The 27066-nt window shown below is 41.1% G+C and overlaps 1 protein-coding gene across 4 annotated transcripts in view; it reads right to left on the bottom strand.

Annotated features, from left to right (window-relative positions):
- Window positions 1-20: 20 nt before the first annotated feature.
- Window positions 21-27066, bottom strand: part of dpf3 (double PHD fingers 3) — a 27805-nt gene continuing 759 nt past the window's right edge. The window contains exons 2-12 of one of the 4 annotated variants that reach the window (XM_074616306.1): window positions 16902-17062; window positions 14974-15081; window positions 11807-11940; window positions 11562-11657; window positions 10805-10877; window positions 10258-10299; window positions 8318-8455; window positions 8027-8155; window positions 5083-5195; window positions 3713-3794; window positions 21-3559 (exon numbers count right to left, since the gene is read on the bottom strand). In XM_074616306.1, coding sequence (XP_074472407.1) covers window positions 3492-3559; window positions 3713-3794; window positions 5083-5195; window positions 8027-8155; window positions 8318-8455; window positions 10258-10299; window positions 10805-10877; window positions 11562-11657; window positions 11807-11940; window positions 14974-15081; window positions 16902-17062 — 1144 coding nt within the window. In that variant the 3' untranslated portion in view covers window positions 21-3491. Of the gene's footprint in view, window positions 3560-3712; window positions 3795-5082; window positions 5196-6625; window positions 6879-8026; window positions 8156-8317; window positions 8456-10257; window positions 10300-10804; window positions 10878-11561; window positions 11658-11806; window positions 11941-14973; window positions 15082-16901; window positions 17063-27066 lie in introns of those variants that run through there. The other 3 variants (XM_074616307.1, XM_074616308.1, XM_074616309.1) reach the window with 3 other exon arrangements.

Below are 27066 nucleotides of genomic sequence, written 5' to 3'. Positions count from 1 at the left end.
CATAGATGACATGCAAAGACTAATGGAAAAGTCTTTATTTCAACACAAAACATTTACTTTAAACAAAATACAACACACATATTGAATCACTGTAGGTGATGGCATCAAATAAGAAGACATTTTTTTAAAAGGAAGACACAAAGGGTCATTATACCCGCCGTGGAAAAGCACAATAAAACCCTCTGCATATTATTAACATCATGTACTGTATCTATGCTAGCTCATGATTGTCTGTGGAAAAGCAATATCAAATACAAACTCACAATAAAAAAAACAACAACACAAATGCAGATTGTGATATCCTGTGAAGGCTTGCACACAATGTGTACTTTAAGGGCTTTTTTCTGTTTAGTTTTGACCATATTCTTGGTGGTGCTACCCAATTTTGCTCAGTACAAAAACATAAGTTACATTAATGGGGCTTTGAAGGCATATCCTGAATGTCCAGAACATATTCTTGTAGTAACTGCATCAAAATACTGTAATAAACTTATATAACTTGTGCCAACTTCCAGACAGGACTCGCAAGTAAATACTGCGTCCTCAGGACATGTATATGATTCACCACACTGCCTGTTCAAAACAGTCATCAATCAAGGTTTGATACTACACACATTGCCCTGGTTCATTTACAGCAGTGGTTCCCAAACAGTGGGGTGGAGCCCTCTAGAGGGGCGCAGAGGTATCGCAGAGGGCCCACATTACTCACAGGTAAAAATGTAGAGTGAAACCACAAAACGTGAATAAACCTTTTTTCACAGCAGATTATTTTGAATTGTCTAAAACACAGGTGTAACTAATAACAGTGTTAACTGACCGATCACTAAACTCCTCTTCCAAAAGGTAATTGTCCAATCATGTTTTATTGTCTAGTTTGGGATTTTGTCCACATGCTGAAGTGATGTACATGGGGAACGCGTATAAGGGCGATACCAAAGAGTGTAGAAGGAAAGAGACGAAACTTCGGTGTTTTTTGAGAACGCCATTTTGGACTGAAAACGCTTCTTACATCTATAATATTTTATTGTTCCACACAGGCCATTTCGGAAGCGTAGTTGTTGCAATGGAAACGAACAATTGACTTTCACTTCTTGACAATATACATTCTTTAGCGGACTCTGTGTCCAAAGAGTTTGAAGTAAGTACCTTTAAAAAAGTGTGTTAATCTGCTTTAGCATAACAGCCACTATTGGTGGGCTATTGGAGGTCAAGGCCCGTCCAAAAAGGTCACTGTGCCCCCTCAGCTGAATGCTCGCCCTGATAAAAAACTAAACTCAAATACTTTTACAGCTATAAGTAAAATAAAGTCAAACAGTTTGGCAATGGTAATGGAAGACTTAACACTGTAAAGCAAAATAAAGCACAAAACAGTGATAGTTTGCATTTAGGAAAACAATTTCTTATCGTACTAGCCTATAAATAACAACAATAACCCCTCCCTAGCCAGAAAACTACCATATCCACATTGTATGACCAGCCAATCAATTACATAACAGGGTTGGACTTACGTAGGCGGGTTGCACTAATGTGGACATTTTCTTGGCGGTAAAAAAAAGCAAACTTGCTAAGAGCAATGCGCAAAACTTAGCCATCATTCATATGCCATAATATGGACATAAGAAAGTGGTTTGGAACGGCAAACTTGTTTACAAAATGACCTCTACAGCTGTAATGTAGAGTTAATAACATTACTTCCAAACTACATTATTATGTGTGGCTACAAGGTACATGGGAGCCAATGCTATTACATCAGACTAGCATCTGCACTATAGGGTATTACCTGCAATATGCTATGCTAAAATGCTATTTCTTTATGTCTTTCAGTTGGGGCATAATATCGCTGTATCGTGCACGTAGCCATCACATGCATATACATGATCCTTTTACAGCCTATCAAAGGCCCTTTGTTTGAAAAATGACTAAAAATTTTCAGTGGTAAATCTGCCACCGTCGTCATTGTAAACTGCATTATGTGCTGTGCCAGTATAAAAAGCTTGACGGACCTAGCAACAGTAACTAAGAGGCGCAGGGTTTAGTGAAAAGTCAGTTGTTTTGCCGAAACAGAGCTATTAGTTCATCCTGTGCTTTTTTCCTGCTATGACAAGTCAAACTGTGTGCTGTGAAAAAGAATGAATGAATCAGATTAATTAATTTGGGAACAACAGAGAAACAAAGAGTGCTCTGATGCTATCAAGGCTATCAAGATTGAGGTTAGCGATCCAACTGTATGGAGCAGGTTACAACGTGTAAAGTACGTATGAAGGATGATGAATAGACCTGACACAGGGAGAAGGAAAAGAATAGCTGGAAATATATTAACAATCTTGATCTTGAGTTAACACAACAGGTGATGCTGGCATCTTTTGTGTGTGAAGACGCCGGCAGTTAGAAACAATTATATTTATATTTTTACGTTGAACACCAGAACATTTAAGAAAATTGCAATTCATGTTCATATTAATGTTATTTCAATATATTTCAGCTCCTTCTGTTATTAGTTTCCCCAGGATTGTGACCGGTTGATAACAATGCAATCAATTTACGTGTTTGGGTGAGGCGGGAGAGGGGCCAGTCATTTTTTTGGACAAGACAGAAAAAGTTTGGGAACCACTGATTTACAGTAACAATGATCCCCTTGACAGTAACATTAGACCATTACAACAATAAATACATAATAACAATTCCATGTAAAGAAATGTTAGACTTTTTTGTAAAGTGTCAAATTGAGCACCGAGGTATCCTAGCAACTGCAGGGATACAAGAAACAGACACGGATTAGAAATGTCACCGCGCTCCGACTGGGGAATGATAGCCGAGGCAGTTTTATCGCCCCGTTTCCTCTTAGCGCGGGATATAAATTTCACCGAGCTTGACAAAAACCTGTGAAAGATGGCATAACTAACATTGAGTGTGTCCAGATATGAAGAAGGGATGTCACAGTAAAGTCTAAACACTGGAGGGGGAGTCGGGCTGGGAGGAGAAATTTAAACAAACATAAGTCAAACCCGCTGTAGAGCTTGCAAGGGAAGCAAGTGAAACTCTGCGACAAACGTCTTCCAAATCATACTGAATCTAAAATCGGGAAAACATCCATGGTTGGTTTAAAAATGAGAATTTAACATACACATGTACTTACTACACAGTACTGGCCATTATCGATCTTGCTTTGGCTTCTTGCCGTCTGCTGAGTGGTGAGGTAGAGAAATGACTGAACGGCAGACCTGCTGTTAGCCGACTTATGGTCGAGATTGCATGTTGGTGCCGTTTGGAGTGTTGCTCGGCTACACGAGAGGTCAAAGGTCTTTGTGCCTCCCTGAGCCTGCTAATGCACTGGAGTGTGTGTGTGTGTGTGTGTGAAAGAGTGTGTGTTTGATTCTATCTGAGAGAAAGTGTTTGCTAATGACAAACAGTTAATGTATAGGTACAAATATATATATTGTGTGTACGTGTGTGTGTGTGTGTTGAGAATAATGTCCAAGGTAGTTAGGAAGTTATGCTTCTTCATAGGCTGAGGCCTTGTCTTTTAACAGGTCCAGACACACGTGACAGCTCCAGCTCCCTGCGGAGAGACGGAGAAAGAGAGGCTGAAATCTTTGTCCTCTGTGCTCTTTTCCATATATAGCCTTTGCCTGTGGCCTCTCTCAGATATACAGTACATGACATATATATATAGTATCAACATAATAAAACCCATGCGAGTGGCTGCTCGTACCTTCTGGAGGCTTGGTCATCGGAGGCTTCAGGCAGTACATGTGGTATCCTCTGTCGCAGTCATCACAGAACAGCAGCTGGTCCTGCATTGGCAGCACACAAACATATATTATCTATAAAATATGTACAGGGAGGCAGAAAAATAAACATGAACCCCCGCCTGGAAAAGGATATAAATGCTGGGGTGAGTAAATCAGAGTTGCAAATGCTGCTATAAATGTGGCTCACATTATGTTGCAGCATTTATCAGCTATAAAAGAGGTCTGGCAAGTAGCACTGTGAGCTTTCAAAACATCATGGTACAGCTAATAAGAGCTTCAAAGAGGCCACGTTTTTATGCCCAAACTGCTACATCTGTCAAAAAATTGTGAAGTCGCATGCAACCTTATATAATACACCTTGGGTATTTATTAATTCACTGGTTCCCAACCTTCACTAGGGCTCACCAAAGTTTCACAGGGGGTCGCCAAGCATTCTTGAACTTTTAAAAAAATAATATACAGTTGGCCTATATCTCAGCATTTCATTAATTTCTGTGAAGAAAACTTTTTAAAGTTTTGATTATAATTTAAGATATAAACAAGATAAGGGCACAGTGAAGACCTGAACACAAGCTATATTCACAGAGCCTTCCCTCTCTGCTGAACAGCCTTAGAAAAGTATTGCAATTAAAACAACCAAAGAGCTAATAGAACAATGGCCAAGCGTCAGGGAGAAGAAAAACACTGAATTTGTCAGAAAAGAAGCTTATTAAGTATGTATGATTGTTAAAAAAAATCTAAAAATACATAATACAGATGAAGGATTGCATTAAAAGCTCCTAAAAATAACAGGAAAATTGCAAGATGCAAAATTCACAGGATATAATCTGTTATTGCATTCTCTATTTGCGTTAATTGTACAGTTTATCAGTTGTTATGGTATCGTTATGCATTGAATATAATATGAAATATCCATAAAAATATGTCACCTGTATTAATTTAAAGTTGCTTACATTATTATTATTTGTTGTGCTTTATTATCTTCAGCTTTATAGTCACTGTGGACTGCAATGTGCTACACAAATAAACATATTAGGCTATCCCGTGAATTTATGATAATTTACATCTTTTATCCAAAAGAGCAAACAAAAAAATTCACTTTCATAAAACATATTTCTGAGCCGGTCACTGGTATGAGACAAACAAAATCACATCAAGGGTGACTTGTCACATATAATATCTGCTTGGCAAGTATGTATCGCTTTTGACGGGCTGAATGCTGACTGTGGAAAGGTCGCGACATTAAAAGGGAAGCATGTCAAATTTGGTGCGCTTCAAAGCAAATTCAAAGGGAAACCTAGCTTGCCCTCTCCTACTACGGTATACATACGTCGTTCTCTGAGGTCCCACAGATGCTGCAAGACTTGCACTCTATGCACTGCCACTGGTACGTCCTCACCGCCTGCATCATGTTATCGGTGAACTGCAGACATGTGGGGTGACCTGCGGAGGCAAGGCGAGGAGAGGAGAGGAGAGGAGAGGCGAGAAAAAGTGAAGGAAGGGGTGACAGAGTGGGTTGCCAGAAAAGGTTAAAAAAGCAAAGTCAGTGGTGTTTTCTTATGTAAGAGCCGAGATACACATGGCAGCTCTGAACTGGAGATGACAGCAGACAGAGACTGACACACATCTGAACATATTTACATAACCCATTAAAAGCTGATTTACATGATGTGCAACTGTATCTGATTGCCCCAGTGCCTGCTTCAGGCTATGTTATTGAATATACAGTATTTCCACTGTGCTAAAACACATTTAACTTTTTGCTGAAGTGATTGAAAAGTAATTTAGAAAACATTACTTCCCCCTTCAAAAGAAGATTTTGCTATGTCTTTATAAGAGCAAGCTGTAAGTGTCAACTTTGTCTGTAATTGCACCCTGTATAGTGTTGTCAGTCCATACAGCTGGATGAAATGTAGCATCAAAAGCAATCCAGCCACAAAAGACTAGTGATTATATGTCTGGGAAACACAAGCCGTGATGTGTGTACAGAAAAACACAGCCCGGCAGTATTTTATCATTCTCTCAGAAGTCGACAGCTCAAAAAGAATATTTGGTATATGTAAAATTGTTTACAGCTACTGTCAATGTCTTTTATAGCCTCCCCCCACCCACAGCTTCACGGTGCTGTCAGCCTCTCGTGCACACAATCATCGGTGTCGCCCTGATATCAATGGGGTATCAATGAGCCATGAATGAGCTATAATCAAGGATTTACATATCTGGACTGGGAAAGCAGCCAGAAAACATTCGTCAAGCGTGTGATGGGCGAATAAAGAAAAGCGTGATCTGAGTGAAGCAGAAAGCCTCCCAAATTAAAGTGAGAAATTACAGTCGGGGAGAAATTAGCTGTGGCAGTTCAAAAAGATGGCCTGTCAGCTTAGATGGATACCACTCAGCAGCAGGCGGTAGAAAAAAGCATTTCTAGCCAGCGTCTACTGATAAAAGGAAAAAGATCTTGCCCGTAAAGACAGAGAGGAGCAATGGAGTGCCGATTGGCTCTTACCTCTCGGCTACCTGTCCTCCAATGGAGTGACTCAAGAGTCCACGTTCATCGCATTTGCGGCCACTCATGTAATTTATTCCTTTATTTCTTTTGGTCCACCGTGTCTATTGACCTTTATCAGTCCAGAATTAATTAGTTGTGAGGTTTAGTTTTATGATCCTGATTATCTTACGCAAGCAAAGTCAAGTGTGAGGAGATTATTGTTGGTTTATGAAAAATGTCTTGATGCGTTGGAACAGTAAAATCCATCTGAGCATGGTAAAAAAAATTGCCATTGTAAACGTCAGGGACAAAAGTTCCACCAAAAAAAATGGTTTTGAATTTCTTTTGAAGGAAAACACGTCTTTAAAAAGTTTAAAAATAAATCTGGAGATCCAGTCTTCCCTCGATGAAAAACGTTCAATCAGAAAATTAGTTTTATTGCCACGAGGTCCAGGTAGTCAGGAAGTCCCGTCATCAGCTGTCCGCCACAGCGTCATCATCATCTTCTGAAAACAAAATATCTTCCACCTCGGCATCTTCAAAGCCGTGAAACGTGGAGGCCTCGCTGTCTGACGCGTTGCCGAACAACTCCTCTAGAGCGCTCGGCTTCCTCCCATCCTTCTTCGCTCCTCCTCTTCCAGCTACCATGAAAACATCAGTGTCAGAGCAACACAGACAAGGCCACACAACTCTCGCAGCTGTTCTAACAAAACTCTACCGTAGCAAGAAAACATCTCGCCTTTTTGTTGAAATGTCTTACTGCACAAGACGGTTGAGCTGATTCGAGAAATGTTTTGCTGAAATATCCAGCAGAGGCGGCTTTGGCTAGTGTGGAGGGAAGAAAAAAAGGGGGAAAAAGAAACAAAAATGCAGCCAAATGTGCCATAAGGTAATGCGTGAAAACTGAAAAGAGTGAATGCATGTCGTCAGTCCTTACTGATGGGCGAGGCTGACATGGAGAAGCATGCAGGATGGAAGCAAGCAGCGGAGCCTATAGGAATCAATGTTATTTTTTAGGAGGGAAATTGCAAAGAGTTCCAGCAAGTTGGCTCTCACTTCTGATGTTCTACAAGGCTCATTGACAACCCATTGATTGGAAAAGACACTGTGGCAACAACTCACTGCACACCGTAAATGTATAATCAGATCTACATCATCAGGTAAAGACACAGGTTGGTTTGAAGAAAGATGAGTTGGAATAATTGAACATAAATTAACTGTGAAAATGTATGTAAACTTTCTAATAATAGTATATTGATGTGGCTTCCAAAAGATATTACAAAGAAATCATGAAATTATTAATCTAAATAGATATCTGATGCAGAGTTTTAAACTGCATCACATTGGGGAAGCACCATTTTAGTCCACGTAACAAACATAAACATCGCAAGGAGGCGAGGAACAGACATGAACAAGATTGTGGATAAAAAAGGAAGTAAAGGGAAACAAAAATGAGATGTGTAGTAGACACAAATTAAAGTATGAGACTAGCAAACAACTAATTTTCTAAAAAAGGAGTTTGATATTTGGGGAAATACGCTTATTCATACTGCTTAGAGTGAGATGAGAAGATCGACAGTGGTATCGATCTTCTCATCTAATTCTCGGCAGGAAAGCGAATAAGTGTATATCCCAAAGTGTTGAACTATTATCCTAGTTAAGAGTGGTATTATTAAGACTAGTTTTCTTGCTGTTCTATTGAAAACACTCTAACATCTAATGCTGACGTCGACAAAGAACCTGAAGCTTTGATGGAACACCCTCCGTGTTGTGGAGATCGGGGACTCACCGGAGCGTCCACAGTCAGAGCAGGACACCAGCTCCTCGGCCTGGCCCGTCTTCCTGTTGGAGTCCTGGTCTCCCAGGCAGAAGTCACAGTAGTCGTTGGGGATGATGGTGCCATCTGCAGCCTTTTGAGCTGTCGGCAGGAACAGACACACGTAAAGGAGAAGGACGCATGAGCTGTCGTTCATTATCTGACAGCTTGAGAACATCTGGGTTCATCATAGACTGTGATTTGGGGGAATTGTATGTATACTTTTTGTCGTTCTATGTAATTAAATGCCAGCCAGCAGCTTACGTTTGTGGTTGTCTGCGCTAAATGGAGGAGACGGGGTCATATCTGTTTCCTTCTCCTCCTCGCCCTCCTCCTCTGCCAGGTGAGTGTGGGTGTAGTGGTAGCTCAGGCCGGGCCGGTTCTTGTAGCGCTTTCCACAGACTACGGATGAAACATCACAGGTCCATTATAAACACATAAAACCTTGTGCAACATACTGTAGAGTACAGTGGACTAAGAGTCTGCTGAAGATCATCTGTTATCCCAATGCCGAAATTGTAATATAACAGATTTTAATTTGCAGGAACTTCAACTGGCTGTCAGTATTCATGTTTGATGGTTTGCACTCTGCTTTACAGTCATTTTATGGGAATAAATGGGATGTAAATATTAGTTTAAGACAGAGTTGTTAAGAGGATATATTATTGCTGCAGAGACAGTGAGCAAGGAGCTTTATCTATCTCGGAAAGACCTAGAAGCAGAGTCAATCGGGAGCTGTCTGTGTTTCTGAATTTTTTCACTTTAACGTTGGCTTCAAACACTTGATTTTAATGTGTTTTGTATGATATTATGCTATGTATTTATTTTGCATCTGTTTTATGTTGTGGCGTCTGAAACTTTAATGTATGTTAAAATGCTGCTGTCTTGGCCAGGTCTCTCTTGCAAAAAGAGATTCTTAATCTCAATGAGTACTACCTGGTTAAATAAAGGTTAAATAAATACAATAAAATGATCTGCTACATATTAAAAGCCAAGAAAATGTTTTATAAGTTAAATAGAGCGCTGCAGGAATGAGTCCTAAACCTGGAAATGAGTTTGCATTTTAGCACTACCGGCTCCTTTGCTTCAAAGTCAATGTTTTTTTGAACGTGTTCTTTGTATTAAACGTCATCACGCCGAACATTAGTCCATCTTTAGCTTAGTGGTGGTGACGTGAAGTAATGCAATCGTGATGGTGTAGTTCATTTATAGCCTAACGTTAGCTTTTTGCTTCTAATGATTTGCATTCACACTTCAAAAATCACATAAGTGGAGTTTTTGTGAAGATTATCTTGCTGAACAGAATGTGTAAGCATCATAAACGTTTGTTTGCCACAGAGCTTATTTTCGAGTATTTCACAAGGAAGTCTAGATAAAAGGACAACCTAATAGATATGGGGACACAAACTGTTTTCAAAAACAGATCATATTACGAGCAAACCAACGCAAGACTAGAGCTTCACTAACACCTTTTTATCCTGCTGTTGCTGTACTGTGAAGCCATGGAAAGTCACAAATCTAATATATAAAAACAGGATTGGTTTGGAAGCATTTGATGTGCTAATAATATGAAAACTATAGTCTAATATTGCAGTCGATCTAGGGGTCATTGAGCATTTATTGAGCACATTAGAGCTGTAGCCATCATAGAAGTTTCTTATTATACTGTATGTTTCTGCTGCTTTCCTCGCTGCACCCACTTCTGTCTCTGCCTTTTACAAATTTGCATATTTGACCACAAAGCTTCACCATCGCCCTGTAAAACTCACTGCCAAACCAACCCGACGGTTACAAACTGATCCACATGAAACATGTTAGGAAATTCCATCCAGTGTAAACACTTCTACAATGGCTACATCTGCGGATCACATCACACAGCTAGCACGGCCTTAAGAAGCATGCATCCCTCTGTGCGGCATTAGTGGAGCAGCTGCTGCTTAAGCGTCATTTGGAGCATGCCTTGCAATGTGCAAGCGTTAAGGCACACAGCGTAGCGTTAGTGGCATGCAATGCTTGCGCTGAAATTCAGGAACCTGGACAAGCATAAAGCATTTAAAGCGTTAGATGTCTCCAAGGGATTAGCATTCAGTCGGCCATTCCCACACCAGATGCCCATGAGCAAAAAAAAAAAAAAAAAAAAAGGCCAATCATAAAGACAGTTCACGGAGCCCCTAGAAAGACAAGATGGTGACAGGTTCAGATACCTTCTTCAGCCTTTTTTGAGTTATGCTTTTGTTTGTATCTATCTGGAACAGAGAAGACAAAAGCAAACGATAAAAGAAAGACAGCACAAGACACAAAATGAGGATGAGATTCATTTGTTCGAGGCTCAGTCAGCGCGGCTATCTCTATCCACATCCGCATGGCAATCCATTCCTGGAGGGGGGGTTCTGTCCACAAGTGGCATGCTAGTCGGGTCTGGATTAAGAGCAAACTCTATCTTCATGCTGCAGAGGACAGCTCTTAGGACCGAGGGAGAGGGGGGCTATCGCTGAAAGATGAGAGACTCGTCTGCTGGATTCGTCTCGGTTTATATAAGCTAGGAATTTGGAACAAGCCTGTAGAGAAAGGTTTCCTGACAATACATCTTAAAGGAATTATCATTTGTAATAGCCAGATCTAAGGAGAAGAAAGCTTCTCCACGAGCTTTAGGAAACACTGTGATTCTGAATTTAAGTAGACTAACGTGTAAAGGCACTGATCACCTGATGGCACATGATGTGCAAAGAATTAAGCATCCTTTTCTCTTACTGTCACAGACGTAAGGTTTGTCCTGGTCGTCGACGTTAACGGGTTCTGTCCTCCTGCGACTGGATCCTCTGTTCTGAAAGAGACAAAACAGTATTTAATTACAAACAGCATACTGTGTATACATTTCTTTTAACTTGACATTAATTAATATACAAAAACAAGGTTTATTGTGATCATTTGGTATGAAACAGAACATTTTTTAATGGTATAAAGATGCTGTAGAAATAAGTGTCACTTTTTCATTTAAGGCGAGACACTACAGTCAAAAAAAGTTTTTTCATGCACTGGTCAATTTGTTTATATATCATTCATAGCCTGATTTATAATATATTTTATTCCTAAAAACAAGGCGAGAGGGAATGTTTGTATTGCTTCTATTCTTGTTTTCTATTGACAGTATTTTCTTATTTATGTAGTTATACAAAGAGATATCAAAAAGTCCCTCTGTAAAAACCTTTAATTCTAATATGTCAACAAAATGAAACAAGAATTTTGAACCTGGCTTTATCCAATGTTCACATTTCTGTTCTGGAAATGTATGCAAATTAGCCCATATGTAAACATAACATTTCAGAAAACTTGTAATACAAAAACTAATTGTCTCCATGTAAGTAATCAACTGGGAAAGTTTCACTGTGATATCTATTAGTTAAAAATTGCACCTGTAGTGTCTTCCCTTAATAGATTTTGTATTGATGAAACTATGTGTTACTATTCTCGTTTACACCCACGCTGTGTCTCAATTTGGGACACTCACTTTGCCTCTGTTTCTGTTCTTTCTCTTTGGAGTATCCAGGTCAAAATCTTCATCATCATGGAGACCGTCCCCATTTTCCTCCGCCTCCAGAACTCTCTACGGAGCACGAATACACAGACAGAGGAAAGGTTAGGTAAAAATAAAAATATGAGGTTAGAAAGGGGTAAAACAAGGACATATGGGTTCGTATTTTGACAATAGACATACCTTAATGCTGTATGATATTGTACATAATAATAAAATACCTGTATTTCCAGCAACGTTTCCTCTTCCTTACAGATGTTGTTTTTTTTCTCCAGCAGGTTGTCCGCCCTCAGGAGGGCCTCCAAGGCTGTGGCCTCCCCCGGGGGCACCTCACGCTTCGGGGCCAGCTCAGCCTCTGAGGAGGTGGTACAATAAGCATTTTAAAAGGCAGGTGTGTGTGTGTGTGTCCCTACCAGTGCAAATTCATTTTAAAACTCTTTTTAACAGTTTGTCATCCTCACTGACACTTTTTTTCTAAAAGTTTGCCGACCATATTAAACACAAAAGTTAAATTTCCTCTTCTGGCAATCTGCAGGCCACTTGAGTTACTAGCTTTGTGCCAATTGACCAAAGCTTTTAGTAACAGTGGCACCAGGTGCACAGTAAGAGAAGAGGAAATAATGAACCAAAACAAAAAAAAAACCTGCTCCTGAATTAAATCTCCAGTATATCACTCTCTTTCTTGCGTCTACTATCTCTTTTCATTTCCGTGGAGATGAACTTGCTGCAGCATTGGCTCTCTGGCCTCGTCTTTGAACTCTAACACCGGGATCAGGACAGAATGAAAGTGGGGATGTGATAAGAAACGCAGAGAGTGTGCAGGGACACTGAGGCTGTGAGATATTCTTATTGAATACAGAGCTGCTGAACCTCTGGGTCTCCTCTTCTCCCTCCTCCTCTCATTTCTTTGTGTCTATTTGTGTGGGTTGACTTGCTGGCACTGACAAGACATTTCCTCCCTCCCCACTTTGTATTCCTCACCAGTCTCTAAACCTGCCCCCCCATAACCCAACATATATGCCCCCTCCTTCGCCTCTGTTCTCTGCAGACACCCTCCCTCCCTTTTCTTTGCCCTCCTTCCCCTATGTAACCTCCTCACCCCTCCCTAGACTCTCCAGGGCCAACATGGTGGAGAGAATGTGGAGCTGAATGCTCTTCTGCTACGCCAGTGAAAAGCAAAGAAACGCCCGACACCTCCCCACCCCCCAACCCCATACGAACAAACATCCATACGTGCTCACATATCATATTGATCTGGATCCACTGCTGACCTTAAAGGGGCACTCCACCGATTTTACACATGAAGGTCAGCTTACTCGTCGGGAGGAGTACTAGCCCGTGAAAGCAGTTGTATAATGTCTTCTGTGGCTCTGGATAAGCATGCCAAAGTTTTGAGAAAATGAACCCTGATGATGTCATAATGATGTCATCAGGGTTATCTGGGTTTGGGCTTTAAAAAAAAATCTTCACACTGTTTGTGTGGGGTTTGGAAGAAGTGGGCATTTAGGAGACTTGAGGGTCGAATGAAAGATGCTTTTGAGTTGCATTATGGGAAATGTAGGATCCAGAATTTTTAGAGCTCGACCCATAAATGGGACTAAAAATCAGGATATAATTGCTGCAGTGACCCTGTAATGTAAACTGGCCAATGCCAAGAGGTGGCTTAAACTGCATGATCATTGCTTTTTGTACATCTTAAAATGAATGTTAAAGGAGACATATCATGAAACTCTTTTTTGGTGCTTGTTTGGGTATCTGGAGTGCCTACCAACCCACAAACTGTGAAATACAACAACCCAGTCAGCTTTTTATGGGCTTCCTAGATCAGAAAACATGTGATTCAACAAGCCATGTTACATTCCTATGTTATGTTCCTATGTTACATGCAAGCTCATTAGAATATACCACCCACAGCTTGAGAACTCAGAGCAGACTGGGCTTTTTCTGGAGGTCTTAAAGAGACAGGTGCTAAAATTCAGACAGAGGGTAAATACAGGTATATTCAGACAGACAGTATGAGAAAAACAACAGTGTTTTTTGAACATTGAAGCAAGTAAACATGTTCTAGTAGAAACCCAAAATACAAGTATGAACCTGAAAGTGAGCATGATATGTCCCCTATCAAATTCTTACGCATTTGCTCGGGCCTTTTTTTTTGTAACCCTAATCCGATTAAACAGGGAGTTTACTCTGAGGGAAGCAAAATGTCTGCTGAGGCATGGCCAGTGACATGTTGAGCATCGACATGAAGAAAGAAGCAGAGGATCCACTGCACAAAACAAGGAGTCAAATTCTGGTTTCGAAACTATGTCAAAGTAACCTTGTGAGACCTTGTCTCTGTGTATCTTCACACACACACAGAGAGAGACAAACCTTTCTGCTCAGGAAGCATTAAATAAACATAAAGCGTTTCCAAAAGCCTGAAAGGGGAGCACTCGCATTCCTCTGTCGTGTTATGATAGATATCTGGGCCAAACTGCAGAAATGGATCTCTGAAAAACAAAACTGGAGACTCTTTCACCCCCACAAAGGCTCTCCTGCGCTTGTTAACTACAGTGTACGGCTAGTTTTCTTTTCCCTTTACGTGTTTTAGTTGGTTGGTTGCTTCTGGGGAGTTTCTTCTTTTTTTTTTTTTCTTCTCCTGACTAAAGCTGAATCGTTCTTGGTGGAACGCTCTGGAGTATTATATTGCGTCTGGAGGACAGCGAGGGGCGAAACAATAGTGTGGCAAAGCCGACACAAAGACTCGCCTTTATTTCTCCCCCTTATCAGGTTCCTGAGGCATTCCTGCGCTAAAATCCCCTATAACACACACATATGCATGCATGGGTACACACACACACACACACACACACACACACACACACACACACACACACACAGATATACAAAAACACACACACTTCCACCTCATAAGACTCACTTACATTCTAATGCCTCATGGACAAATGATTACGGAGGCCCAGTTAGGGTGCTTCTGTGCTACAACAGAGAGCGAGAGTCATGTGTGGGGGTGTTTGTGCGCTTATGCATGTGTGTGTGTGTGTGTGTGTGTGTGCCAGAGAACAGTGAGAGGAGGCATTGATTCGGGGGAGAGAATGAACCTGGAGACCTGGCGAGAGAAACGGGCTAACCAGAGCCAGATGGTCAGATAGCGAGCATTAACGCCACTGAGCACGCCTAAAGCTCTGTGCAGCTATACAAGAGAGCACGGAGGGCACAAACGCGACATATATGTGAATTTAAGGTGACGGTATAGCGCAAAGACAAAAAAAGGAGTGGATGCACCGGTTTAAGTGTCTTTCATTGTATAACTGTGGGTCAATACTGCTGCGGCTACGGCGCTCACTGTGCATGCATGTCAATGCGCTGGCGTTGTTTGTCTTACCTAGTCGAAGCTCACACAGGCGGAGCTGAGGATCCAGGGGTGGGTGGAGTCGCCTCTTCTTTCTCCAGCAGCGAGCAGGATAGGTATACATCTGTCCTGCGGCCTGGCCTGCACACACACACACATATTCATATATACATAGGCGTACACACATGCAGAGACACAGGCACACAGGAAGAATTTTAACAACCGTTGGCAGGCTTACAATTTTAACAAAACTTGCATTGAGACCCTTCTGCACACACACACACACACACATGGATATACACAGTGGACTGGTCTTGTTTTCCCGGCACTTAATATGTCCCGCTTTCAGTGCTCACACTAATGGTCCACATATTCATAAAGATCCTGCTCTTATGGATTCCAGACACTCACATAAAACCGGGGATTATGGGTACTTTATCAGACATATCAGTGTTGAAATAATACTTAATGTTGAGGATGGTTACATTCAGTTTTACTCAAATAAACAACTTAAATACATTTGCTTTATCACTATTTCTGCAAAGCAAACTTCTTGTTCTTGAATTGAATATGTTTTGTGCCTAATCATATTCCACCATTAGCTTAGATAGAAGACAGAGATGGAGGGAAATAAGCATTTTATTTTCTGTCAGCATGAGCAGAGGGAAAAAAAAAAGAGAGAAAGGAGGGGGGGAGGGATAAACCCAGAATAAATTCATATAATGCGAGTTAGGTCTGCCACAAAGTATAGGGTGTGTCCTGAAGGGCTTTGCATACAAGATGGAGAACAGGCTATTTGTGTCCAGCTCACGCTGAAGAGCAGATTGTTGCCTTCGGTTGCACAGGCGACCCAGATGTGCATTCTGACTGCACGTCTCAGGATAAATCAGCAAGTGGTAACTTTTTGTAATATAACAAAAGAGGGGTTGACTTGCTTTCTTTATTGCGGCTGGATATCTGTAAATTAAATCCTTTCTATCCATCCATCCATATTGATGCATTTCTGCTTTTTGCTGAGAGTTAGATGAGAAGATTGATACCACTCTGTGTGTTCAATAGACAGCAAGTAGCTAGTTAGCTTAGCTTAGCATAAGGACTTGAAACAGGGGGAAACAGCTAGCCTGGCTAAATCCAAAGGTGACAACATCTGCCTATCAGCACCTCTAAAGCTCGATAATTAATACATTCGATTTCGCAGTGACCTCATGGTGTGTACATTGGTTGCCTGGCAATCCCAGTCTCCAATACTGTTTCAAGTCTTGTGCTAAGCTAAGCTAGACTAACCAGTTAGGCTGCTGCCTGTAGCTTCATCTTTAGTGTACAGATGAGAGCAGTATCTATCTTTTCATCCAACTCTCAACAAGAAAGTGATGAGTGTATTTCCCAAAATATAAAAAATATTCCTTAAAGGGACAGTGTGTAGGATATATTGGCATCTAGCGGTGTGGTTGCAAATTGCAACCAACTGAATAACCCTCCACTCACTCCTCCCTCTCCAAGACTGCGGTAACGTGAACCGCTGAGTGTAAAACTGCCTACTTTAGGAACAACAAAGTTCAGATGGCGGTACCACGGTTTTGCACTCTACAGCTCACGTTACCGCAGTTTCACAAGCGTGACGGAGAACTACGGTGGCCTTTAGGTAACAAAATACGCGAAAGCCTTTCTCTAGAGCCACTGTTTCTGACTCCGTGAAGATATGTAGATATGAAGGGCTCATGCTAAGCTAACAAAAACAAAACGATTCTTAGTTTCAGGAGATTATACACTAATGAAAACATAGTTATTGATATTATATTCCATTTCTGCGAATAGATCCCCCAAAATCCTACAGACTGGACCTTTAAATAAAAGTGGGAATAGTAACAAATACCACATCTATAGAACATAAACATTCACATATATTGAAAGTCAAATCAGTAGCATGAATTTGTCCAGTGGATCAGATGGTGTTTTCCCACCTGGCTGGCGTTGGCACTTTTCCATCCAGATGTAGCAGTTGTTCTGGGCCACACCAGTTTGCGAGTCCAGGAAGGGCATGCGCACGCTGCGTTCGGCACAGAGACGGGCATTGTAGCTGCGACAGTGTTCGATAGCCTCCTTATAGAACTGGTCACCGAGCCTGAACACAGACAGACGGACAGACAGAGAACGTGGCAGGTAAACAATCAGATAGACAGAAAGACAGGCTCCTTATCATTTCCTTCTACATTAACTGACTCAAGTTACCCTTAAGTAACATTATAGTTACAGTATTACATTTCTGCCATTGATCTGAGCTATTTGCAGCATGCTGCTTCGATTTCTGCTTTTTGTGCGCTGAGTCATGCTTGCTCTTGAAGTCCTATCAGCTAAAACATTTTTTGGAGATGGTTAATGGCGATAACATGTGCCGGCCGGCTGGTGATTTGGTACGGCCTGCAAATCAAGTATGAGAGGGCCTGTTCAGTCCTGGTTAACTTTAGCTTAATATAACACGCCCAGACTTCTCTCCGCATTTTGGCTCGGCTTGTTGTGTAAAGTCTGGATTTGCTGCGTTAAGCAGACGAAGGGATGTGAAGGCACACACATGCAGGGAACGATGATGAACCATAAGATAAGAAGAAATGTTTCATCTTGTCAAATTGATAGAGTGCCGGATTAAAGTCCACACAACAGATGGGCTACACACACACACACACACACACACACACACACACACACACACACACACACACACTATTGACCCACAAGAGGGTATAAATCAGGATGTGAGCCATCAATAACCTCCACAGTCTCAGCCTAGAGGGAAGACTTCTGCAGCTAAGATCATTAGAGACAAAAAAAAAACAAGATTTGCCAAAAATATCCACCGTGAGTAGGTTATTCTTTATTTAATTACACAGCTGAAACCCAGAGAGGAAGATAAAGGAAAGATAGTTCTAATGGGGTTTGATCCTTAGCCAGCAAGGGGCACACATGGCTCAGCTCCAGAGGCAGTGGACTGAACGAGTCAACCATCTTTAGAAACAGTTTAGTTTACTAATGAGACAGCCATAAAGGAGAATTTGCTGTCGGTATTTCTTATATATGATTTCCAGACATCATTTAAGCTACAATCATAATCATTGAATTACAACAGAATGCCACTAATATCTCTTCCTGCTGGGGATTTACCCAAGGCAGCAGGATCTCGTCTGTCTGTCTGTTTATGTGCATACATGTCTATCTGCCTGCCCGTCCTTCACCCTGTCTCTCTGACTGGCCGAGCACAGATATGTAAAGAATTCCAATCTGGACAAAGACCAGCACTCTGGTCGCGCTGAATCTCACAAAGATGTGCAGTGTTTGGAGGTGGAGGGAGCGGAGGGGTGGATGGATGGAGGAGGAAGAGGATTGGGGAGGGATGGAGGGAGGGAGAAGGGTGAGAGGTTGGAGTGAGTAGCAGCAGAGAGTGAACCAGGTATTGATGAAGGAGAAAGCGGGAGAGTTCAAAGGAGAAGACAGGTATGGAGAAGGTGCTTGATAAGAGGAAATACAAATATTAATAAAAAAGATGGAAAATGGGAACATTGGACAAATCTGACATAATAGGACAGTACAGATGCACAGCACAGTATGGCATACTATCTATCTATGCAACGAGTGCAGATTCCAGGAAATCACTGCTGATGGCTAACAAATAGTCCAGCCAGAGACTGTATATAAGAAGTGAACGTAGTCACCGTGACATCACACATTGGTTTGTGATGTGCCGTTTTGAAGCCTTGAGTTCTGCATTTTGCAACCAGAAGTGACACGAGAGGATGGAGCTAAGTACAACCGAACACTGAATAAGACATTTTTAAGCGACCAAAAAGGTTATAATTAACTTTCATGAACTAAAACACACTGTGAAAGGTTTAAAGTTGTAAGATAAAGACACGGACAACTCCAAGACCAGACAACGCCGTGTTAGTGACCTGTCAATCACAAGGTAGCCACGGCCCAAAGCACACCCTGCTTTATGGTCTATTTGACTCTAAATGGGACCATAATTTACTAAATGAACATCATGCTGCATTGAAGAAGACTTGAAACTAGTGATTAAGACCATAAATTCATGTTTACAATGTTTACTGAGGTAATAAATCAAGTGAGAAGTAGGCTCATTTTCTCATAGACTTCTATACAATCAGACTTCTTTTTGCAACCAGAGGAGTCGCCCCCTGCTGGCTATTAGAAAGAATGCAAGTTTAAGGCACTTCTGCATTGGCTTCACTTCTCAGACCCCGGAGGTAGCCCACTGAGTCCAGCATCTAATCCCCCATAAAAACCACAAATTGTTGTTTTTACAGCAGCACGGCAAACACGTAAAAAACCCTCTATAGAGCCTCTGTGTGCACCTTCAGTGCCACAGTGTCTGCCTAACGTCTGGTCTTCAACACATGTGGCGATCGCTGGCTCAGGTTTGCGTCAGGAGACCTACAGAAATGAGGAAGGCAGCTGGTGTTTTTTTTCGGCGGCGCGTGTTTTTACAGTATGACTAACCAGCAGTCGCAGCGATCCAGTCAGATCTCCAGAAGAGACTTCCTGTCACATAACTCACATTCCCAGAGGTGAAGCGTTATCTCTGCTTTCACTGTTTGTTGCCTGCGCTCTGTGTGTGTGTGTGTGTGTGTGTGTGTGTGTGTGTGTGTGCGCGGACCTGCAGGCATCTGTCTTCCCCACTTTTCTTCCCTCTCTTCCTCCCCGTGTCATCCCATATTGCCTGTATGTTTCTGTCCCATTTCCAGCAACAAAGCGTCTGTGTAACTTCCCCGGGCGGCTTCATAAACTCTTACATAAGCCAGCGTTCCTGCCTGCTTGTTTGACTGCTGTGCATTTGTCTGAGAGGTGTGTTCATGTGTTTGGCTAAGTGAGAGGTAAAGAGGCATGTTTGTGTGTGTCTACATGCCTCCAAGACCATCCGTCTATAGGCTGCGTGTCCCGATACATCCTCTTACCCACAACCACCCCCCCTCCGTAGAACCAGATTCAAACATCAGAGATTGTACTGTGCTCCTGTTTGTACCCATTAGTGGACTGTATGGCTGATCTGATGGAGCTTATGTAAGTGGAGTTTTGCATGTAGGGGAACACATTCCTCTTGGTCAACAGCTTCCTGGATACTGATGGAATCTGCAGTTGCTGTGTGTGTGCGTGAGTTTGTGCCTGTGTATACCACTGTGATTGTCTCAATTGCTCCCATACCAGCACAGAGGAGCTTTGTGTGTGTGACGGTCAGTCTTTTCAATGTCTCTCTAGCTCACAGAAGTAGAGCTTATGGAAATGATAAATATTCAATTTTACACTTAATCCTTAGCTCTATTAATCAGATGTCTGCTGTCATTCCTCTCCATCAATCTTATACTCTTATATCTGCCACATGTTTCTGTCTGATGTGTATTGCTCACAGCACCTTCTCTTCCTCCCTGCTAAATAGAATAATTAATCACTGAAACTCATCAATGGCATGATAAATCACTGTCGTACTTCTCTCCACATTCATGCTCATTTCCCTCCCATCCATGCCGTTTCCTTCCTGTTTCGACAAGTTCTGAAAACGTGACACATGGGGTGTAATACTAGTGCAGTTTTTTGGGTCACGGTTTCTGTTTGGTATGTTTTGCACATTTGGGAGAAGAAAAACATAACCTCTGGCATCTCATCAACAGTTCAACAAGCCCAAAGTTCAGTTTGTATGTCGGATTTTATGGTTTGGTTTTGCATCCCTAATATATATGGGCTATATATATGTAAAAAGAAAACAAACATTATTTTAGGGCTGAAATTATTTGGCGATTATTCAATTTGTCAATTGACAAAAAAAAACTGCAACAATTTTGATATCTAATTCAGCATTTCAGGCATTTGTCAAGCAAAAAAAAGCAAAACATTCACTGGTTCCAGCTTCTCAACTGTGAGGGTTTTAATGTTTTCTCTATCATATATGATAATAAACAAAATATTTTTGGTCAGATTAAACAGATTTCAATATGTCACATTGTCCATAATGGACATTTTCATTATTATTTTTTTACATTTTATAAACCAAATACTTCTTCAATTACTTGATAAAATACTCAGATGCAGATAAATCGATGATGGAAACAATTGTTGCAAGCAAAACACATTTTTTCCTTGAGGCATGTGGTGTTTTGTCAGTCTTGTCTCATGATCACACATTTGTCAATCATTTTAATGAGCTCTCTGCTTTGAAAAGCAGCATCTAAGCTGATGGTCGAGTTTACAGCAACCACTAGAGACAGACAGACAAAGGATTGTGAAATTACAAACACATTCTATTCATGTTTTGTTATCATGATGAGAATGAGAATTGAATGTGTGAGACTTGTAGGTGCTCATCTGGGGAAATCAAAGGAACATAAAAGTAAAGTACTAACATCAGCCTCTGGTGATGTGCAAAAGGTTGGATTTCACTGCAACATCCACCAACTGATTTAGTTTTATTTCTTCCCCACAAACTTAAACCCCTCATTAGATTAACAGGTCAGACTATGCTTTTAGTAAGACATGTGTGTGTGTGTGTGTGTGTGTGTGTGTGTGTGTGTGTTGGCATTCTTGCAGGTGTATGTGCAGTAGAGCTGAGGCAGTGATAAAATATTGCTCTGTCTCTGTAATTATTACCAGTTAAAGGTGCTAAATTCAATATCCAGAGCATTAATATAGCAGCAAACAACTATTTCAGCGGTTACAGCTGTTAACGCCATCCCGACCTACGCAGAAGCGTAGCACCCACACTCCGGTTCCCACCCAAGTTCACACTGTCAGCTCTGTCAGCGCGTTTGCACTGTTAGTGCTGTTAGCAATCCCGTATTTAGCACATTTAAGATGACATTTGAAGGACATTTTATGATTTATACCTTCGGTTGAAACTATGATTATGGATACATGAGAAAAGAACTTTACTCTTATGTTGTTGATGTTATATGGACAGTAATAACAGTAGTTCTTCTTTGTGTTTCGATATCTGTCTTTCACTATCTTTCCAACAAACCAGCTGTTTTGAGACATATGGACATTCTGGGTTGAAATGTTATTGCATTCAGTTCATATATTTTACCGCTATTGTGTTCATGTCTTCTGAGTAAATACTTTACAAACACCGGTTTTAGATAAATGTTAAATAATTTATTATATTCCAAACCAAAAGTCCACAAAATGCAGTTGAAAGCTCTGGAAAAAGCTCTAGTTAGTGGTGCTCTAGTTAAGAATTCTTTGTCGAATCTTGAGATAACTTTTGATTCATATTAATTCATAGTAATATTGTAGTAGCAGTCCTTGAAGTAGTACTAGTAGTAGTATATTGTATTTAGTGGTATATTGTATTCAGTGTTTTTGCACTGTATACTCAGATGGAAAGCAGTAAATTACATGTACTGCATATAATATTGTATAAACTATTAGGGCTCGACCAAAGAAGTTCTTAGTCGACTAACACTCATACGATTTTGTCGACTAATTAGTGATTAGTTGATTTAATCGACAGATCTGTTAAACTGAGTTTCTCCACAATGAATCACACAAAAGCAAAACTTTAAACCAGAAATGTGCTCACAAATTCTTAGAAGTAAGTCATCCAGCATGAAAAAGCATAAAAAAACGACTAATCGACTAAAGAAATCTTAGCCGACTAAGACCAAAACGATCAATTATTCGACTAATCGTCTAAGAGGGGGCAGCCCTACAAAATATACAGTGCCTTTTGAAATATACAAAACAGAAAAATCCCACTGATGAGCTGATAACAGCCTGCATGACTTTACAGGCATACCATTTCTCAGCATGAACTGTTTAAATGTTGTTTGCATGACCTCATTCAGCTCACTGAGTCAGAGGTACAGTAATGGGAAACTGTATCAGCCACTAACTCTTTCACGATTCAAGCCTCTCCAACAATCAGACACATCTTTCTATAATAAAGCTTGCAGATCATGCTCAGACTGTACACACACGGTGTCTCAAATGAAACATATGAAACACAATAGTAGAGTGTCAGGGACTGAAGATGGGGGGTTCACCACAAAAAAGGCAAAAGATAGTGAGAGGAGAGGAAGTCTGCTTTTGGCTATAGGAAGAGGTATGAGAGGCCCCAAAGGAAGTGAAGGGCAAGAGCATGTGGGCACTGATAGGCGTCTTTTGTGGCACTCTGTAGGCTGAGCCGGGGTGAAGCTGGGAGGAGGGAGACGAAGAGGAGGAGGAGGAGGAGCCAAGGAGGCAGAATGGGAGGGAAGAGGAGGGGTCCCGATATGTCCCGGGGCACACGTGTTCCCTTTCAAAACCCTGTCACACTCGTTTTCTCTCAAACACGCGGATGTGTGTACGCACGAGCGCACTCACACACACACACATACACGTTTGTCCGTGCACAAACAGACACACAAAGGGTATGAAAGGGAAAGGTGCAGAGTGCAGTGTGGAGGGGAGGGGAAGGGTGTTGCAAAGGGGAAACCCTGATTCAGATGCTGTTTCAGATACTATGTGGAGAATAACATACACTCTCATCTCTGCAAATCTCACACACGCATGCCAAAAAAACATAAAGAGAGAAACATGTGCCAGTTCCATGTGCAGTTATGGGAAGAAGAAAAAAAAGGATTGATCATTGCATGGAGCTTTTCTATAAAGAAAAATGTTCCTGGACATTTAATTCCCCATGCCTGGAAACCATTCCCGGACATTCCCATTTCCCCGGGCTAGGATAGACAAAGGCCAGAGTTCGCCCCTGTGCTGAGGGTGTAGTATAAATGTATGCAGTAAACGCAGCCAGACAGACCCCCCCACCACCCCAAAACCTCCATCACTCACTCACGCTCCCTCTCACGCAAATTGGGGGAGGGGCGGGCAGCTACACAACCGCCCACGCACGCAACAAACACACATAATAAAAACACAACCCCACACACGTTGACCCCCTCCTCCTCTCCACCACCACCATCTCCTTTACAAATCTCTCAGCCAACGTCCTCTCGATCCTTATGCAAACACAGCCAAACCACCTTCCACCTGAGCTCTCTCTCGTCATTACAAATCCAAATCCTAGTGATAAAACAGGATGACATGCACGTAAACACATCTCTGCATATGAATTAAGTCGCTCATTTGAATACTTCTCATGTCAGCTCTTCCCACACGGCCATCCAGGTTTCAATCACAAAGAGGTCTTTGTAAAAAAAAAAAAAAATAGAGTTAAATAAATCAAGTAAATATTGCACGGCCAAACATGACTGAATGAGCCAGACATATTTTACTGCGAGCAGCTGACGGTTGTAATTCATCTTTTTACAGAGAGCGGGCAAGATTATGATCACGTCCCTTATTGACTGCATGTGATTTACCAGCCACATCCTGCGGACAGATGACAAGCACGGCCCCATTGTTTCAAACAAGACAGCGGACTCAAACAACTGCCTGAAAAACTACACCACAGATATATTTTCCCATGGTGATAACTCACACGTTGCTTGATATTAGCTCTTACACTCCCTATACATGACATGTTTTCTCTTGTATTATGGTATGGGCTTGAGTCCTCCTGCCTCCAACCTACACATGCACACATTGTTATCCATTTTTGAGGATATTGGATTGGGTGGGGGGTGGTGGTGGAGGGGTCTGTCTGAGAGAGTCCTGTCAGATATGAATGGCAGATGGGGGTTCCCTTCCTCCATCAGTCTGTCTGTCTTTACATGCACCTCTCTCAACAGATGGACCCAGGAGAATACTGGGACGCTCCTAATCTGCTGCTCTACATGCACAACTGCAGACACGCTAAACACCCATATACCTACATCCTCTACAGCCTAATCTGTTTTAGTAGAATACAGCAGCTTAAAGCCTTTTTTTTCTCCAAGTGCTCCATGGGTGTACAGTGGGATCTTTTTTTTTGGGTTGTCAACAAAGAGCTCCACAAAACAAGAGCATCATGAGTTCTCTTTTGTAGTTAAGAAACCTTTCATGCTTTCCTTTTTGGATGAATACAGAATGTTATTTAGCACATTCATGACAGCTATAGTGTACAGCTGATGACAGACTATATTTGACAGTTGAAATCTTTTTTTTTTTACACTTCCTAGGTGGGCACGTTATTACAACATTGCCAAAGCCACACATATCCACACCATCAGAAACATTGATAGTTCCTCTTGTACAACAGATTATGTGACAACTGTCAACTCTAACTAACATTCCACTCGACTAGTAGGGCTGTGTATTGGCAAGAATCTGGTGATACGATACCTATCATGATACCGGGGTAACGATTCAATATATTGCAATGTATTGTGATACTGTAAGCAAGGCGATATATTGCAATTTTTTAAAATTTAATTATAGGAAAACTGTCATAGTTTAAAGACCACACCAGAAATACACCATTTTAGAACAGGGAAAAACAACAAATGTATACTGCATGCAAAAGGCGACGTGTTTCTTTGCCCCAAACTCCATGTGATTATCATAAAGTGGGCACGTCTGTAAAGGGGAGACTCGTGGGTACCCATAGAACCCATTTTCATTCACATATCTTGAGGTCAAATGTCTTTGAAAATCACCATGCCAGTTTTTCCTCACCAAAATTGAGCGTAACTTAGGAGCGTTATTTAGCCTCTTTCACGACAGGCTATAGTATGACATGGTTGGTACCGATGGATTCCTTAGGTTTTTCTGGTTTCACAAGATGCCAGTAACTTCAGTCTAGCTTTAAAAGCCCGCTACAACCTCTGAAAGATCAAATAGTGGTCAAGGCGGTGTTTTGAAGAATCGATACAGTATCGCAAAACATAATATCGCAATACTCGTGTATTTTCTTACACCCCTAATAACTAGTGGTGGTAAACATCTCCTGTCAGCCAGCAGTAAGACAGCCATGCATTCAGTAATATAGAAAGTTATAGTTGCACTTAATGCAGGGCAGACATGAGGGGGATCTATCTAAATGAAACAGAAACTGGTGGAGTCTAGCTTTTTGCCTGTTAACGTGTATCACGGGTCACTGAGATTCATTACAAACTGTCATTCTTTGACTCACCATTGTGTACTCTACTCTAAAGTGAATCGGTCATCCTTATGTGCACGTCGCCTCGGTCATTGGTATGTGTTTATCTACAAAAGCATTCTGGGTTTAGTTCCTTCTTAACTTGTCTTCACTTTTAAAAAGGAAAACTGGAAGTCATAATCTTCGTTCTATGGACATTTTGCAATTTTTTGTTCCCAAAGTACGGACTGAATTGGGAAAGAAATCTTTTAGGTTTTCGGCACCTACTGCTTGGAATTATGTACAATCTGATCTTCAACTTCAAAACTTAGTTATACCTTGAATGAGTTTAAGGCTCTGGTGAAATCGCTGCAGTCCAGGTTGTCTGTGTGCAAGTGTTTTGTATGAGCAAGTTTTATAATGTTGTTAATTTATGTGTTGTCTGTTACTCTCACTATAACTGTCTTGCTGCTATCTTGGCCAGGTCTACCTTGTAAAGGAGATCTTTTATCTCAATGGGACTAACCTGGTTAAATAAAGGAAAATAAATAAATGGTTAAAACCAATTAACAAATTCATATTCCATTGATGATATAGTGTTGGACTAAGGTAAAATTGTTTTTTTTGCATTTTTTTGTTGTTGCATTTTTGCATATTTTCTCAAAGGTAGCACAATGTTTGCTGCTCAATGGTTGATGTTTCTACATCAGATTACCAAGATCAGACACTATATGTGATCATATAGTGTCTGTGATTGTGTTTTGTTGTGATGTGTTTTGTTTTTTGTCTGATGGGTCTTACTTGTCTGTCTGTCTATGGTAACAGTGTGTCTATTGTATGTGTACTTTTTCTCAAACTGAGCTGCCTATGGATGCAAAATGAATTTCAGTGCAAACTGACAATAAAGTTGTATCCTATTGTAAATGGTTAAAACGAATTAACAAATTCATATTCCATTGATAATATAGTGTTGGACTAAGGTAAAAAAAAATTAAAAAAAATCACATTTGGCCATTTTTGCATATTTTCTGTAAGGTAGCACAATGTTTGCTGCTCAATGGTTGATATTTCTACATCAGATCAAATGTGCATGCACTGATAACCAAGATCAGACACTATATATGATCAGT

This window comes from Sebastes fasciatus, chromosome 18, assembly GCF_043250625.1.
Source record: "Sebastes fasciatus isolate fSebFas1 chromosome 18, fSebFas1.pri, whole genome shotgun sequence".
Taxonomy (NCBI): domain Eukaryota; kingdom Metazoa; phylum Chordata; class Actinopteri; order Perciformes; family Sebastidae; genus Sebastes; species Sebastes fasciatus.
The sequence above is the reverse complement of the archived record's forward strand: the minus strand, read 5'-3'. Positions and strand labels throughout refer to the sequence as shown.